General features: G+C 41.7%; 1 protein-coding gene across 1 annotated transcript in view; it reads left to right on the top strand.

Annotated features, from left to right (window-relative positions):
- The window catches only part of CLIP1 (CAP-Gly domain containing linker protein 1), a 49,182-nt gene that overhangs the window by 889 nt on the left and 32,915 nt on the right, over positions 1–15,378 (top strand). The window contains 3 exon segments of the mRNA XM_031059466.1: positions 1–256; positions 11,691–11,815; positions 12,794–13,010. The exon segment at positions 1–256 is cut by the window's left edge and continues 12 nt beyond it. Of these exon segments, the coding sequence (XP_030915326.1) occupies positions 1–256; positions 11,691–11,815; positions 12,794–13,010 (598 nt within the window).

Here is a 15,378-nt window from a genome sequence, read left to right as displayed (position 1 = left end):
CGGTACCCAGACAGCTCACGCTTCCAGAGCCACGTCCCCAACATCCACATCAGCTGCTAGTGCCGTGTCCTCATCCACTGCTGCACTTCCCCCTTCAGGAATCCCACAGAAAACCCCCCTTGCTGCTAAGGAACATGCAACTCCTTCTCAGATTAGCAATCTTTCCAAAACTGCCAGTGAATCTATATCAAACCTCTCGGAAGCTGGATCACTAAAGAAAGGAGAAAGGGAGCTCAAAATTGGAGATCGAGTGCTGGTAAGATTTCCCTGTCTGCTTTTGATTGATTAATTAAAACTTCTGCTAATATTCAAAACTTTTCTGCCGTTTCCTTGGTCAAGATAAGGTAAATTTATGCTCTAGCTTTCTTTGTCTAGTGTCTTGTGTAAACAAGCTCTGTGCATGCTGTGGGAATATCTTGGCTGAACCAAGATAAAATGGTTATTTGGGCAGGTTTTAATCTATTATGTTTTGCCACTCTTTAAAACACAACCTTGTGTTTGACAACATATTTGTAGCTTATCTCTCTGTATCTTCAAGAGCTCCAGTCATGCTAAATAAAACCCAAGCCTGTGAGATTTCCATGCAGATCTTCTGCCCTGTCCAGGGCTGTGTCTTTAGAAAGCAAATAGTTCAATAATTGATTGTTCCTGAGTGGTGATAGGCAGGAACAGAGGCAGTCACATAATGCCACTGATCAGCCAGGAATTACGTGTGCTCTTGGGGATGTGCCACATTACTTGGCTGCCCTTCTGAATTCAGACCCCTAAATTCTTCTGTCAGTGTATCATCTCACCTTTTTAAAAGGGAGTTGCTCTGTTAATTTTAACATTTTTTAAAAAATTATTGTCTGAAAACTGGTGGTTGGTTGTGTATGTTGTATTCTTAATTTATAGACTGTTTATATAGCCTTTATATAAAACTGGAATGATCCTTGTATGCTCACCAGATTCATGATCACTGTAACAGAGTCATGATTTTAGGTTTGAGTTACTCAAGTGAATCATTAAGCTAAAGATTTCTCTCTCTTATTTTGATACAATCTTTTCTTATGTATGATAACTTTAGACTTTCCATTAGGCAGGTGTGAGTATCCTGGCATAGAAACATTTCTGGGGTTACTCTAAGGACATTATATAGAGAAAAAATCCCCTGGATTTTATTGTTTGTCCTGCACTACCCCACCAGAAAATAATTCTGCAGTGAAGGAGGATTGATATTTTAATTAAGTTTATTGTATCTTTGAAGGAAGAATTTGCCTCCTCTTTCTGTTTAAGAGCTTAAAACACACCAGGGCCAAGTTGAAGAAGGAGACAAAGGTGAAGTGAGGGCAGGGGTTGCCTGACAGCTGGATTTGGGCTGAGATGTGTTTTCTTGGAGTGCCAATGGAAACAAAGATTTGTGGTTTATCCCTGGCTATTTCTGTCAGAGACTGAGCCCTGTTGTCCTCCAAACAACATCAGGGCTTTAACCACTTGTTTGCCTTTTCCTCAAGGACCTTTGTGAGCCCTTCTGGGATGTCCCTTCTGGGAGAATCCTCTGGTGCTGTGAAGGCATTGCCCTGTCTTCCCTGTGTCTAATTAGTGCAAATTGCAGAAGCAGCATATCCTAAGTGCCACAGTTTGATAATAATAAGGTCCCAAATTGTTAAGTAGGACAAGTTAAACTTAATATTTCATCCTCTCTACTACCTCTGTTTGCCTGAAGTCTTCCTTGTGAATCACCAAATTGTAGTTTGAGGTTTTTTGGGGTAATTCCTAGCACAGTATGTTGGTGATGCATAACTATAATTTCTATACCAGTAAAAGACACTCAGGAATGTGAATGTTAAAGGGGCAGGATCCTTGTTTGTTCTTTTTCAATCCTTTGGGATCCCATGCTAATTATTTGTACTAGATCCCAGACTCTGCTGTCATGTCTAATAATAATTCAGATATAAATATCTTAAGTGGCCAGGTTAGTTCAAATAATCCTGAGCTTGGCTGATTAATTGATTCATCTGTTAATATATTTTTCCCTGGCACTGAACTCAGCACTGAACTGTAGAGTTGAGGTGTCACTGAGTAATTCTGGGAGCTGTCCTCAGAGCTTCCAACCAACACCAGTTGTTGGGAAAGACCTGCCAGTCGCTTGTAGAGGGACAAATCCACCTGGCCTGCTCCACATCTCTTAGATTTTATTTATGCTCACAGCACTCCCTTCTCAGTCATACTTACCCAAGAGGATGAAGGGCTGGGTGAACGTTTCCAGTCCCACCTCAGCACAGAATTTCCCCTCTAAGTGACAATGTGGTGTCACAGAGTTCCAGTCTGACCACACCATTGCAGGGCTGGAGGGGCTCAGTGCTGCAACATCCATCAGTTCTTGCATGTGAGAATTTTGTGAAGGTTTTTTGGTGCTTATGGACACATGGAGAGAGCAACTGTGGGGAATTATAGTTGGAGAACAGGGAGCCTCCAGCAGTGTAGAACTGCAGTTCAAAACAATGAATTCATGATAGACAAAAGCTCATTTGGGAGCCCTATTAAAATAGCTAATTGGAAAATGACATCCTGAAGGACAGATTCATGGATGGGTAAGGCACAGCTCATCAGCCAAGATTACATTCCAGAATGGACATCAGATGGCCTCAACTTCATTGATCTTAGTGTGTGATCTCAGGGTGTGGAGTGAAGTATTTCAATCTGTTCATTTTTTTTCCCCTCTAACTTGGATTCTAAAATGTCCTCAATGGGAGTTACCTTGAGTGGATCAGTTAAATTACTTTAAGTTTCTTTCTATTGGTGGTAACTGGCTGGTTTTGGATGATTTCAACAAAAAAGGTAAAATCTTACAGCTTTTTTGTCTGCCCAGTCTGGATTAGCAAGGAACAAGAGGCCACTCAGCCAGTGTTTACTAATTCACATCTCAACTTTTTATGTTACACAGATGCAAATTGGGCACAAGTTTGAACCTGAAATGTTGGGTTCAATTTCAGGCTTTCCCAGCAGCTCAGCTTTGTTGGAACATTCTGCTGTTCCTGCAGAGATGTTAATGCTGCTCCTCTCCAGGAAAAGCAGCTGTCACTCCTCAGCTTTGCTTCTGCATTGTCCCAGCAACTTCTGCCCCGGTGGTGCTGGGATGAGGTGCTTTGGTTAAAGGCTGTCAGGAGCAAAGAAGTCTTGAGGAGGTGATTAAAGCTCCAGTGTATGGCCTGGATTGTTTTGTGTGCAGAGAAAAGATGCCTTAGGCTTTTTTTCTTATTCCTTTGATCTCTGGTGGTTTCACCAGTCTTTTGTACATTTTGAGTTACCAAATGCTAAGTGATGCCATATGAGAGTCCTCACAAACTTCTACAGGAGAACTAATATCTTCAGAATATAAAGGGTTAGTAATAAAGGAAGCTTCCAGTGAACATACCCCTGATTTATTTGATTATAAAGACAGCTACCCTACAGATCTTTCCTTAATTCAGATAACATTAGGAAGAATAGTGGTTACATACAGATTGCTTGGGACACTTACTCAGAGTTAAAGATATTCCAGAGAAGTAAAAGAAAGAAAATTTCCAGAGGGAAAAAAAAAAAAAAACCAGAGAAAAGAAATACCAGAGAAAATAAATTCCACTGCAAAAACCAAGCAGGGCTGTGAGGTGATCACCTGTGTGTTCTCCAAACCAGGCTTGCTCAGAGCATCTCATGCGAGGTTGTGCTGAACAGTGCTGTAGATACACAGATAAAAATAGGCAAAACAAGCAGCCTTGCTTTTTCAGGGGGCAGAAAAACCTCTTTTCCCAAAAGACCTTGGATATTAAAAAGACACTGACATCAAAACAGACAGTGCTTCAAGGTATTGGATATGTCAGCTGTGGGTGCCTGCAGAAAAATACAACAATCAGCTACAACCTTTCCTGGTTTTTCCTCTCAATTTGAAGAAGACATTTCCAGGCCATTAAATTGAGTTGTAAACATCAGAAAAATAACTCATGGTAGACATCAATGCCCATAAGGGAAATATAATAATTGTGGAGAGATTCCCATTGTCCTCTTGTCTTAGAAGTTCTCTTGCTTGAGATTCCAGAGGAGTCAAAGCAAATCAAAAGCAAATCAAACTGAATGAATACACAAGTATTCACTGAATTATTACAGCCCTAAATGGATGTTCTAGTGGAAAAGGATCTTTAGATTTCTGTAGTTTACTCCTCAAAGATGATTAATTGAAACAGCACCCTGTGCTCTGCTATCTTGGGAATCTCTGATGATAAATCTGTCTCCCTCAAATCCCAGTGTATCTGAGCTGTATTCAGCAAGCTTGTGCTCAGTTTTCCTTTCACTGACAAGAAACCATCATGATAGCATTTGGAAATGTTGAAAATATAGGTACATAAGTTGGATATATCAAAGAATTGTTGTTTATTATGTATAATTCACTATTCAGCTTTTTATTTGGTGCACTGATGTATCTTTTACTGAATAAAAATAGGGCTAAACCAAAGAAGAATTATTAATGCAGAGTGATACAAACAGCTCTGTATTAGGCATAATTTCCATTCTTAAGATATGATGTATGTTCTGGAATCTGGATGTGATTTAACAGTTAGAACATTAACTCTGGACAGCCTGATCTTGTATTTGGGGATTCTGTAACACAGGAAAATTGATGTGGAAATCTGCACTTCCTTCACTGACCTCATCCAGCCTTTCTGGGGTTAATGACACAGTGCCAGAACTGCAGCTGATTTTTCTGCTGAAAATCAGGCTCCAGCTCCAGCATTTGAACCTGCTCTGAATAAGAATTCTGTGCAATAAGTGCCAGTGGCAGTGCCGTGCTCGGTGCTAAACCAGATGGGGAAAGAACAACAGAAAACCAATTCAGAAAACAAATTACTTTCAGGCTCAGCCAGTTTGGGTTTCCTGTGTGAGCTGTGGCCAGAGAACCTGTTTGCCCTGGTGTTGCACACTTAGGATTTCTTAAGAGCCCAATGCAAAGTTGATTTTAAAAACAAACAAACTCCCCCTGAACTACCCAACCAAAACAAAGCTTGTTAACAGAAGAGAGGAATCTGCTTCATGTGACAACTGTTGCCTGGACCAAAAGTTGAAGCAGCTTTGACAGCGTTGTCAGCTTTTCCCTGAAGGGACCAGATGCTGTATTTTAAATAAATAAATAAATAAAAATCTTATCAACCTAAGGGGCCTTAGCCTTCTCAAGGGATTAAAGTGCTTTCATTCATTTAACCAGTTACAGCTTCATCACAGTCTGCCAAATCTGCTGCTTCTGGGGCTGAGCTGTAAAGCTGCAACTCGGCCTCTGTCCATATGGTCACAAAAAGATGCAAACTCAATTTACAGGCATGTGCTGATGTGGCCTTTTTGCAGAGTTCTCCCTGTGCATGAGTGACATCTCATTTCTCTTTATTCCCTGTTTTACAGAGCTGCCTGTAAGTTACTCTGGGCTTTGTTGTTTCTTCCCAAGGTCTTTGGTGCTGGAACAGGCAGGGGCTGATAGGAGATTATTGTCAGATTTGTTTCCACCCATGTAACCTATCTGCAAGTAAACATGACGTAGGGCTGTCAACTGATTACATTCCAGGGCTCTGAAAAGCAGCCAAGGGAAAAAGAAACTTCACATGTAGAAAGGAGTTTCTCCCTTTAGCATTGTCATTGTGGTGTTTCTAAGGTTTTCTGAATTTTACAACTTTCTGAATAGAAAATGCACTTGTGAGCTTAGTCTGTTTAAAAGTCTATGATAATATTTAACTGTTATGAGAACAAATGTTCATTGGTGGTGTTACAGTTAAAACAGTGCAAAAATATCTGGCACAATGCAGACAAGGATGGAAAAGGAAGAAAAATTTGGAAGTTGGCAACGTGTGAGTGGTTTGTGCTCTCCTGGGGCTCTTCTCTCGAGCCTCCTCCATCAAATGTGACAATTTTAACTGCTTGATCACACTTTTGCTTTATCCTTGAGCTGAGGTGACTGTGAGCTATTTTGATGGCTTTGTCATGTTAAGGATTAAAGTAATTCTTATATTTATGTATGACTACTTAGGCACAGGACCGTGCCTCCTGTAATGTATGATGTAGATTAGTTTGCTAAGTGACTGCTGCAGCATGAAAATCCATGTGTGAGAAAATATCTGAGGGGTAAGGGGTATCCAAAGGCTTTTCTTGCAATTCATCATCTGGGTGATTTTCCCTGTGCAAACTTCTGCTTTCTTTTAATGTTACTTTTAAGCATTTTTCAGGACATGGCATTACCTATCTGCTCACAACTAAGGTGTTACATTTATCTTAAAACAAGGCAGGAGTCCTGTCTGAGTCACTCTGTTTTGACAACTCCTTATTTAAATTCAAATTGCATGTGAGTTCCTGGGCTGTAATGCAGGGACTGGTGACTCCCCACATGCTTTGGCAGCAGTTAATTCCTTTTTTGTGTGTGGATTCCCTGGCTCCCTTCCCCTCTCCCTGCGTTCCCAAGGGGGAATATCCAGGAACATGTTGTCCTCAGTCATTTCAGCACAGGATGGGAGAAGGAACAGTTTATTTGCTTATTTTAGTTTTTTGTGGTGGTGATGAATTCACATGTGGCTTTTGTAGTATGGAATTGCTGTTATAGTGGGGATTTTTTTGTGTTTCCTTTTGAGTTGGATGAACGAATTGAACCTCAATAGCACGTCAGTTTTAGTTACTAAGCTGTTTTCTCTGGAAGTGAAGGATTGTGTGGTAGCACAGTGTGTATCTTATTGCACATGAGGGGTTTCTGCCCACTTTGGCCTTGCTTTTGAACTTGAAAGTTGACTACAACCGGATTGGGTAGAAGTGGAGAGGTTTCAAAGCAAATCCTTCCAAGTTCCGTGGAAACAGCCCAATAGAAGCTGGAGACTCTGCCCACCAGTTCTGGAAAAGCTGAATTTGCCTTCACAGAACTTTGCATGTCACAGAATCCACATCATCAACACTTGTCTGAATCCTGTTGCCATCAGTGGAAACAGCAGAAGTCACTCTTTTATTTATCTAAGGTTTCTAAGGTTTCAAATCTTCTCTAAATGATATCATACAGTGCATGGTGGTGCTGATTTCCCTGTTCCAGGCAAAATCCAGTCCAGGTTTGGGTGTTTCCTGATGGATATCAGCTCTGCTGCTAAAACATCCCCACAGAAATTAGCTCAGTGCAGTTACAGGGTTAATTACAGGTGGAACTGGCTGAAATGTAAAGACCTGTTTCATGAGAACCAGAGGAGATGATCCATTTGTCCCTTCTGGCCTTGAAGGGGTGAACAAATCAATTAAACACAATTTCTGTTGCCAGCTGGAAGCAGTTCTGCTAAATCTGGAGAAACAAGAGGAAGATGATTCTGATTAGAACCTGATTAGTGGATCCCAGGTGTTTCACAGGCTTTGTGTGGCTGGCTGGGTTTTGCTTTTTCAAGTGCTGAATTGTCCTGAAAATGGAGAAATAACCCAAGAGATGCTTTCAGGAGTCACTACAAGTTCGTGCTCAGGCAGAATGGGAGACAGAGCAGTTGTTATTCATCTTTTACCTTCTCTGGGCAGGTTTGAATAAGTGATATTGTTACACTGACACTGTTCAGACCCTGCCTGTCCTCTTTTCCACCAGCACTGCTCAAATCACTCTCATTTTTTAGACCATCTCTCTTTTCCCCCCTGGATTACACTGGTTTATTTGTTTCCTGCTTCTCCTTATCTTTGGAAATGTGGCTCCATCCACGAAGGTTCTCACAAGGTCTGACGTGTTCATCCCCCTGTCCTTTCACCAGGAGCTTTTTCACCACCTCAGGTTTCCAAACCCATTTTGCTGTTTCACTTTACCTGGCAGCAAATTAATGTAAGCTCAGGTATAATTGGATAAATGGAATTTAATCACTTTTTGCATGTGTTTGACATAACTCTAGTGAGTTCCAAGCAAAATTCCTCACCTCACCATGACCTGCAGTCTAACCTAGATTCTCTGGAGTATTACAGCTTTGTGTTTTACAGCTTGACTCTATTGAGTGTGGGAACTGACTGAGAAAACGTCTGGCACTTCTTTTCTCTATCCATTATTTAGTGACCTGCCTTAGCATGAAAGAAGGTCATGGAAAACTGTCTTTGTGGTAGTTGTGCTCTGGTTTTTTCATAGAACTTTCAGAAACCTTTTAATATTTTTCCCCCTATTTCTTTTAGAAACTGATGGTTTTTATTTTAGTCCTTCATGCAGTACTGGGAAGTAGATCTGCTGGCAAATACAGCTGGTTTGGGGTTGGGTTTTTTACCTTTTTTTGGCTGTGATTCTCCCCTTTTTTTAAAATAATTTTTCTATAACAGATGCTATACTCTGTAAGTAGATTTCTTTTTTCATATTGGTTGGAACAGTTGAGTTAAATCATGTCAGGACCTTTTTTCCCATTTATGGCACTATTAAGTCTGTTTATGTACAGCAGCTTTCATCATGAAAAGCCTTTACCACACTGTCTTGTGCAGTAGCACCTCTCATTGTCCTACCAGGGGAATAAATTATGATTATTTTCTTGTCAAGGCAGGTGTTGTCACTTGCAGGTACTAATTGCAGCTGGAGATAAATACACTTTTTGGGAGAGATGTCTGTGAATGATTGGAAGCCTTCAGTAGTCTTGGGCTTTATAAAGGAGGGCTGACCTGTATTTAAAGCTGAAATTTAGAAAGCTTTTGCTTAAAACTGAGCAAAACTGTCCATATAGACCTTCACTGATTCTCTGAGCATGTTACAGCCACGGGGTGCTCCAATTCCTGCTCTTGTAAGGACACACAGAATGTGCAGAGAGAGAAATGGAGTAGCTGGTTATTCAAAGAAGCTGGACTGGGTTTGGAAAAAGCAGAAATTCTTTGGCATCCTCCCTTGAGTCCTGTTGAAAATAACCCAGGTGCCATGGTTACCAGAAGAGTCACTTTGCTGCTCCTGCTGGGAATCTGGTGTGGAGCAGCCCCATCTGCTCTGGGACCTGAATTCCTGCATTTCCTGGCTCCCACCAGCCCTGGGTCACTGCAGGGGCTGGAGCAGCTCCAGGGGGCTCTGGGCACTGCCAGATTCCTCCAGGTTGTGCCTCCCACTTTGTGGTTTGAGTGTGGTCTCTTCATAATAAACTTCCCATTTTTTACATAAACATAGAAGGTGAGCAGGGGCAAGGTATGAAACAGAAAAGGAAGAATATTCTGCCCAGAGTTTAACCTGTGCTATCCTGGAGCCAGCATCACTTCTCTAGGGATTGATCTGCAGAGTGAGTTGGAAGGAACAGATTGCAGCAGTTTTTCCTGTCCCTGGGAATCCCTGCATGGATTTATCCTGTTCTACCACGGTGCTTCAGACACCTCTTACCTCACTGACCCCACTCACCTTCCTGTGGAGAGGTGCTGGCTGGCTGTGTTTGGGTAATTAATTTGGGTTTGTTAAAAAAAATCACCACAGACACAAACACACACCATGGAACAGGAACAAAATTCCATTGCCTGGCTCAAGGGGTGTGGAAAAGGAGCTTGAGGAATCTCTGTGCAACCCCAAACCTGACTGTTGTCTTTGAAGGGATCCTCCTTACCTAGGCCATTGTTCTAGTTTTCCTGTCTAATTTCTTAAATGGGTTTGTAGAGCCTCTTCTGATTTAACTCTTGTTTTTTCAGGTAGAAAACAGAACAAAATAGAGTAGGGAAATAGCAGAGCCTCTTCTGATTTAACTCTTGTTTAGAAAACAGAACAAAATAGAGTGGGGAAATAGCTTCTAATAGCAGAAGTTCTAATAGCAGTTAGTTCTAATAGCAGAACTAACCAGTCTTTTCACCTAAAGAGACAAAAACCTCTACCCAAACTTGTTAGAAGAGGAATAAGGAGGAGAACTTGGAACTCAGTATGGACTGATAGTGCAGTTAATTTTTTTTATGTTTGTATTTAAGATATTTGCCCTCTAGAAAAAGTAGCTAATGTCTGAGGGTGAATCCCTCAATTTCAGGGGTAGTTCTTCCCAGGGATTATTTTCTCAGTGTTGTATTTTCCCTCCTGACCACTGTGCCAGAGATCTGGATTCTCTGGAACTCTTTGGGTGGTTACAATTCTTTTTCCTAAGCCAGTCCTAGGGCTTGTTTGTGTGTTCTCTGCCAAGAACACCAAATACCAAAGGTTCTACGAGTTACTATATTAGGCTGTCATGATAACTGTAAACTTTGTGTGTTTTTATTCCATGGAGAGTAATAATTTGCTACAGTGCCACTTAAAGCAGGATCTGAAGGTGACCTGCAGTCGTTCCAGAATTGTCTCTAATGGCAGAGGAGGAGCTGCCACCTTAAATGTGGACGAGATGCCTCTGCCCCCTTTCTCACTTAAATAATATCAAAAAAGTTCATTATTCTCCCTGGTTTTCTGAGGTTTGTGTGGATTAGAATTATTTTTCCTCATCAGCTGAAGGCTCATCTTGCTACTGGAGCACAAATGTGTGTGGCAGCTCCTGGGCACTGACTTGGGACTTTGTGGAGATGTCAAGTCCCCAGTTCCTCACAGGTGACCTCGTGAGTGAACTCTTCCCAACTGGAATAATGTGAATTTTCTCATGTGCTGTGATCATGCACCTTCATATACAGCACGAGGAGCTCATTGTTCTCTAGTAATCCTGGGAAGTTCCCCCAAGAAATAGAATGTCTGCTGTAAAAATTATATGAAATACTAATTTGCTTTTTAGTATATAAAAAGGGAGAATCACAGTCTTTAACAGGAGGTTTCATTCAAGCTCTCTGCCAAGGCCTCACAATATTCCTGGTTGTACAAGGTGTGCTGGAAACCACAGGTGGACATTTTCAAACCATTGGTGCATTTTCCATGTGGAATTCTGTGAAGCTCTTGGAGAGGTTTCCATCTCCATGTCCCTGTTCTCACAATGCTGGATGCAGGCTGAACAGATTTGCACAAATTTAGGGCACAACATATTGTCTTCCTGAACTGCAGGAATCCTGTGGCTCTCCCTGGCAAGTGTCAGCCACACAACACCTTTTCCTTCTCCACTTAATTTAATTCTTCCATCCCCTGGGTATTGGGAAAAGCTGTAGCTCACAGACATTGCCAGTAATTGGAATGGCTGTAAATATTTCATATGATAAGTTTGAAAGCCCCTGCTTTCTAGGCTTTCATTTAGGAGTGTTTGGGTTGGATTTTTTTATTCTTGAAAGTGAAGAAAAGATAAAATTATTCTCTTCTCCCCAAGGATTCAAATAGCTGGTTATATCTACAGGGTTGCCAAGTGCTCTGTATCATGCTTTATATCAGTTACTTTAAATACAAGAGGGCTGTACTATGTAGTTTATCTAAATTATTCCTTAGAGAAAATATGAAAGGAATTTTTTCTCATTTAATTTCTTTTATTTTTCCTCACAGAATTAGCATAAGAAGCAAACAGACCTTAGAAATCCTAATCTGCTGGTAGAAATTTATGTGAAACTCTAGCACAAACCTATTGCATTCAGAACACTGGTTATACTGTTAAATATATGTCTTGTTAAATATATTTTTAGTTGTGAATATCAGTATTTGGTCAACATCATTACAAACTCATAGACAAAAATTACGTAGCTTGAAATAAGAACTGGTTATGTCATTCCTGTGCTTTGTGAACATGGTTATGCCAAAAGTTTTTTCACTGAATTTGGTGTTTTATTTGGAAAAGCATTAAATGCAGGTGTGTTTCTCACTGCTTTAGGTTGGAGGAACAAAAGCTGGAGTCGTGCGTTTTCTGGGAGAAACTGACTTTGCTAAAGGAGAATGGTGTGGGGTGGAGCTGGATGAGCCCCTGGGAAAGAACGATGGAGCTGTGGCTGGCACGAGGTTGGTGCATCCCCAGATTTACTTTGTGAGATTTTTCTCTGTATTCTCTTTTGGGTTTTTATGTCTTCCATGAAGTTTTCAATCAAGGGAGGGAGGGAGGCTCTAAAGCTGCCTTTGCTGCTGCTGGGGAGGGTTGGTGTGCAGTGGTTTGAATTCTTTGATGCCAACACTTCTCTCACATTCGTGGGAAGAGCTGATCTCTCCTCCCATGTGAGTTTTATTCATAGACTGGTAATGGAAAACACAATTTCCTTCTTTTAAATGCCTGTTTGATTTCTCAGCTCGGAAGGAATGCTCAGTTAAGAAAATCTCTGGATATCCAGTAGTTGTACTTAAGGGAAATCTTAGAGCATCCCAGGAGCTGGAAGTTCCTGTTCCAACAGATGCCTTCTGGTAGAGATGGGAGCAGTGTAGCTGCTCCCTCCAAGAAGTCACAATTAGAATTAATTCACATCACAATTTAACTTTCTCATTTGCCATAAGGAATAGTCTTTTACCTCATTAAAAAGAGGTTTTACGAAGATTGTCTCACCTTAACATAGGTGATCACAGCTTAAAATTATAAGTGGCTTTTGTCTATATTTAACCAAAGATATATGTTCTGTATCATCAAGTATATATAAATGGTATGAATGTAATAAAATATAAAACCACTTGATTTAATTAAATGCTGATTTCTATTTTTAGCTCTGAGCCATCACATCTGTTGGCAGCTCAGAGGAATGTGATGAAGGGGAAAAGCTGTGAATATAAAACTGCATCTGAATGAATGTTTTAGGCACTAGAGCTCTAGTCTGAATTTCTGAAGTCTGATGTGATCATGCTGTTTGAGACTCTCAAAGCCCCTTTCCCAAACGGGTCTTAAACAGAATTGCAGTCCAAGGCCTTTAACACTTTCATACTCCTGATCTAGAACTCTCCGCAAACCCAGAAAAGAAGTTAATTCCCTCTCTCCTGTGCTTGCTTTGCCGTTGGAAGGTATTTCCAGTGCCAGCCCAAGTACGGGCTCTTCGCCCCGGTGCACAAGGTGACCAAGATCGGCTTCCCCTCCACCACCCCGGCCAAGGCCAAGCCCGCCGTGCGCAAGGTGCTGCCCACGCCCACGGCTCTGAAGCGCAGCCCCAGCGCCTCCTCGCTGAGCTCGCTCAGCTCCGTGGCCTCCTCCGTAAGCAGCAAGCCCAGCCGCACAGGACTCGTAAGCTGATTTTTCCTTCGCATGCTCCCCCTACCTCCCAGCCCGGACCCGCCCAGCCCGGCAGAGCAGCTCCTGGACAGAGCCCTGCCGGGTTCACAGTGCTCCTCCTCATTCAAAGCATGCACGAAGGAAGGAAATCTTAGCTAGCCCTGGAGAGCCGCTGAACAGTTGAATATTTAATTCAAGCTAACAGAGTGATTGCAATAAGAAAGGGGCTTAGGATGCCAACTAATTTCTCTGGCTGCAGTCTGTGATGTTGTTCGCAAGGTGCTCGCAGAGATGAGAACGCTGACTCCATGTTTCAGAAGGCTTGATTTATTATTTTATTATATCTATTATATCAAAACTATACTAAAAGAATAGAAGAAAGGATTTCATCAGAAGGCTAGCGAGGAATAGAAAAAGAATGATAACAAAGGCTTGTGACTGACCGAGACAGTCCGGACAGCTGGACTGTGATTGGCCATTAATTAGAAACAACCACATGAGACCAATCACAGACCCACCTGTTGCATTCCACAGCAGCAGATAACCATTGTTTACATTTTGTTCCTGAGGCCTCTCAGCTTCTCAGGAGAAAAAAATCCTAAGGAAAGGATTTTTCATAAAATGTGTCTGTGACAGCAATCTGCATTTAATTCATTTTCTGAACCTTCCAGATGTCACACTCGGTTTGTTTAAGCAGGAAGCTTCACGTTGGCTAAAATGTTCCAAATTTCCTTTTGCTGTTCAAGAGATGAGTCAGCTGAGAAATGCAGCAGGAGCAATTTCCAAGTCTCTGCTGACAAGAAGCCTCTTTCTTTTCTTTTAGATTTGGTTTTAATCCTATGAATTCATAAAGGCTGAGTGTTGCCAAGTGCAGTGGCTCAGGTGAAATCTAACACAGTACTAATTCCACCTAATACACTTACTATGGGTTCTTTTGAAGTTGCTCTGTTACATAAATGTCCTAATCTTGGGTTGCAGCAGTAAAATGGAAATCTGGGAAGGCTGATTTTGAGAAGTCTCTTTTATGGCAATTGAAAACATAGGAATAATTGGATTTTTCCACAGTCCCCTTAGATTTTTCCTTTCTTTTTTTTAAACCACATTATTAGATAGATCTAATTAGGAAGGAGTGCCTCCCAGTGATGTGGAGCAGGTTCCTGTCCCACTGTCCCACTGACCAGCAGGTGCCCAGAGAGGTGACTTCCCCTGGTCCTGCAGGACTGAAGCAGATTACCAGAGGTCAGCAGTCGGTCAGGGCACCAGGGTTAATACCTGGCCACAAAAAGGATTTTTATTTGGCACAAACAGTGGGACTTCATCACTTAATCCATTCTGGAAGTTGCACTTGCAGCTGCAGAGTGCCCTCTAGTTTGGGATCACAGCACTAACACGTGGAACCAAATGCTTTATTCCATGTGCTGTGATCCCCCAAGTTACACCTTGTGAGTATCTAAAATCTATTTGCTTATTTTGTTGTGTCCCAGGGATTTTGCATGATTTAGGTCATAAAATACAAAGCTGCTGTAATCCATTATATCTGGAATTAAAATTCCAGCTTTCTCAGGCAGTGTGAACATTTGGTGGCCATCCAAGTTAAAAGGATTGTCCAAATAATTCTGAGACTTTTTCTTTAAAAGTTAAGCTGCTGGGGAAACGAGATTTCCTGTAATCAGTTTTGACCCAGCAGACTTTTCCTGCTTCAGTTTCTAGGAAAACTAAAACTTTTCTGGGCATTTTTGGACTCTTACATTGACTGCTCAGTTGTTCAGGGCTGTTTCTATTTTCTTTTTCCTGTGTAATAAAACAGCTGTCAGAGTAGGTGATCCAATGATTTAAGGGGCTGTCTGATGCAATTGGTGTTTATTTCAAAGTCTGAAGGAAGCTGATGTTTCTCTGAAGAGTTTTGGATTTGTTTTGCAGTTGGGAGTGAAGGGTGATTTGAGCACCTAAAGCTGTTAGAAAGCAATACACTCTGGAATGGGATTTTTTCTAGAAACTGGGAGGGTCTGAAACAACCAAGGAAGCATCAGGGTGCATGTGGTTTATTCTGTCTGGTACTGGAAGGGCAGCAGCAGTGGATTGCAGAGTGTGCAGGGTGGGATCCAGGCTGGCAGGAGCTGGGGCAGGGATTGTGCAGCAGGGAAGGGGAGGTGGCTGTGCTGCCAGGAGAAAAATCCCTGCTGTGCTCTCAGCTGGGGCTGTGGCCAGTGCCAGCTTTCCAGGCTGCCTGTGGCAGCTATTCAATGTTTTCATCTCTGCAAGGATCATGCTCCTGGTTTTGGGTGATTAGGCAGAGCTGAAGGATACAGCAGCAAATCTTCGCGATTTGGGTTTTTTTTAAAAATTAACTGAACTGTCATTCTCATTTAATACTTAGGCA

The sequence above is a fragment of the Geospiza fortis genome, unplaced genomic scaffold, assembly GCF_000277835.1.
Source record: "Geospiza fortis unplaced genomic scaffold, GeoFor_1.0 scaffold145, whole genome shotgun sequence".
In the NCBI taxonomy this organism is placed as follows: Eukaryota; Metazoa; Chordata; class Aves; order Passeriformes; family Thraupidae; genus Geospiza; species Geospiza fortis.
Note: the sequence above shows the minus strand (reverse complement) of the source record. Positions and strands in the feature narration are given on the sequence as shown.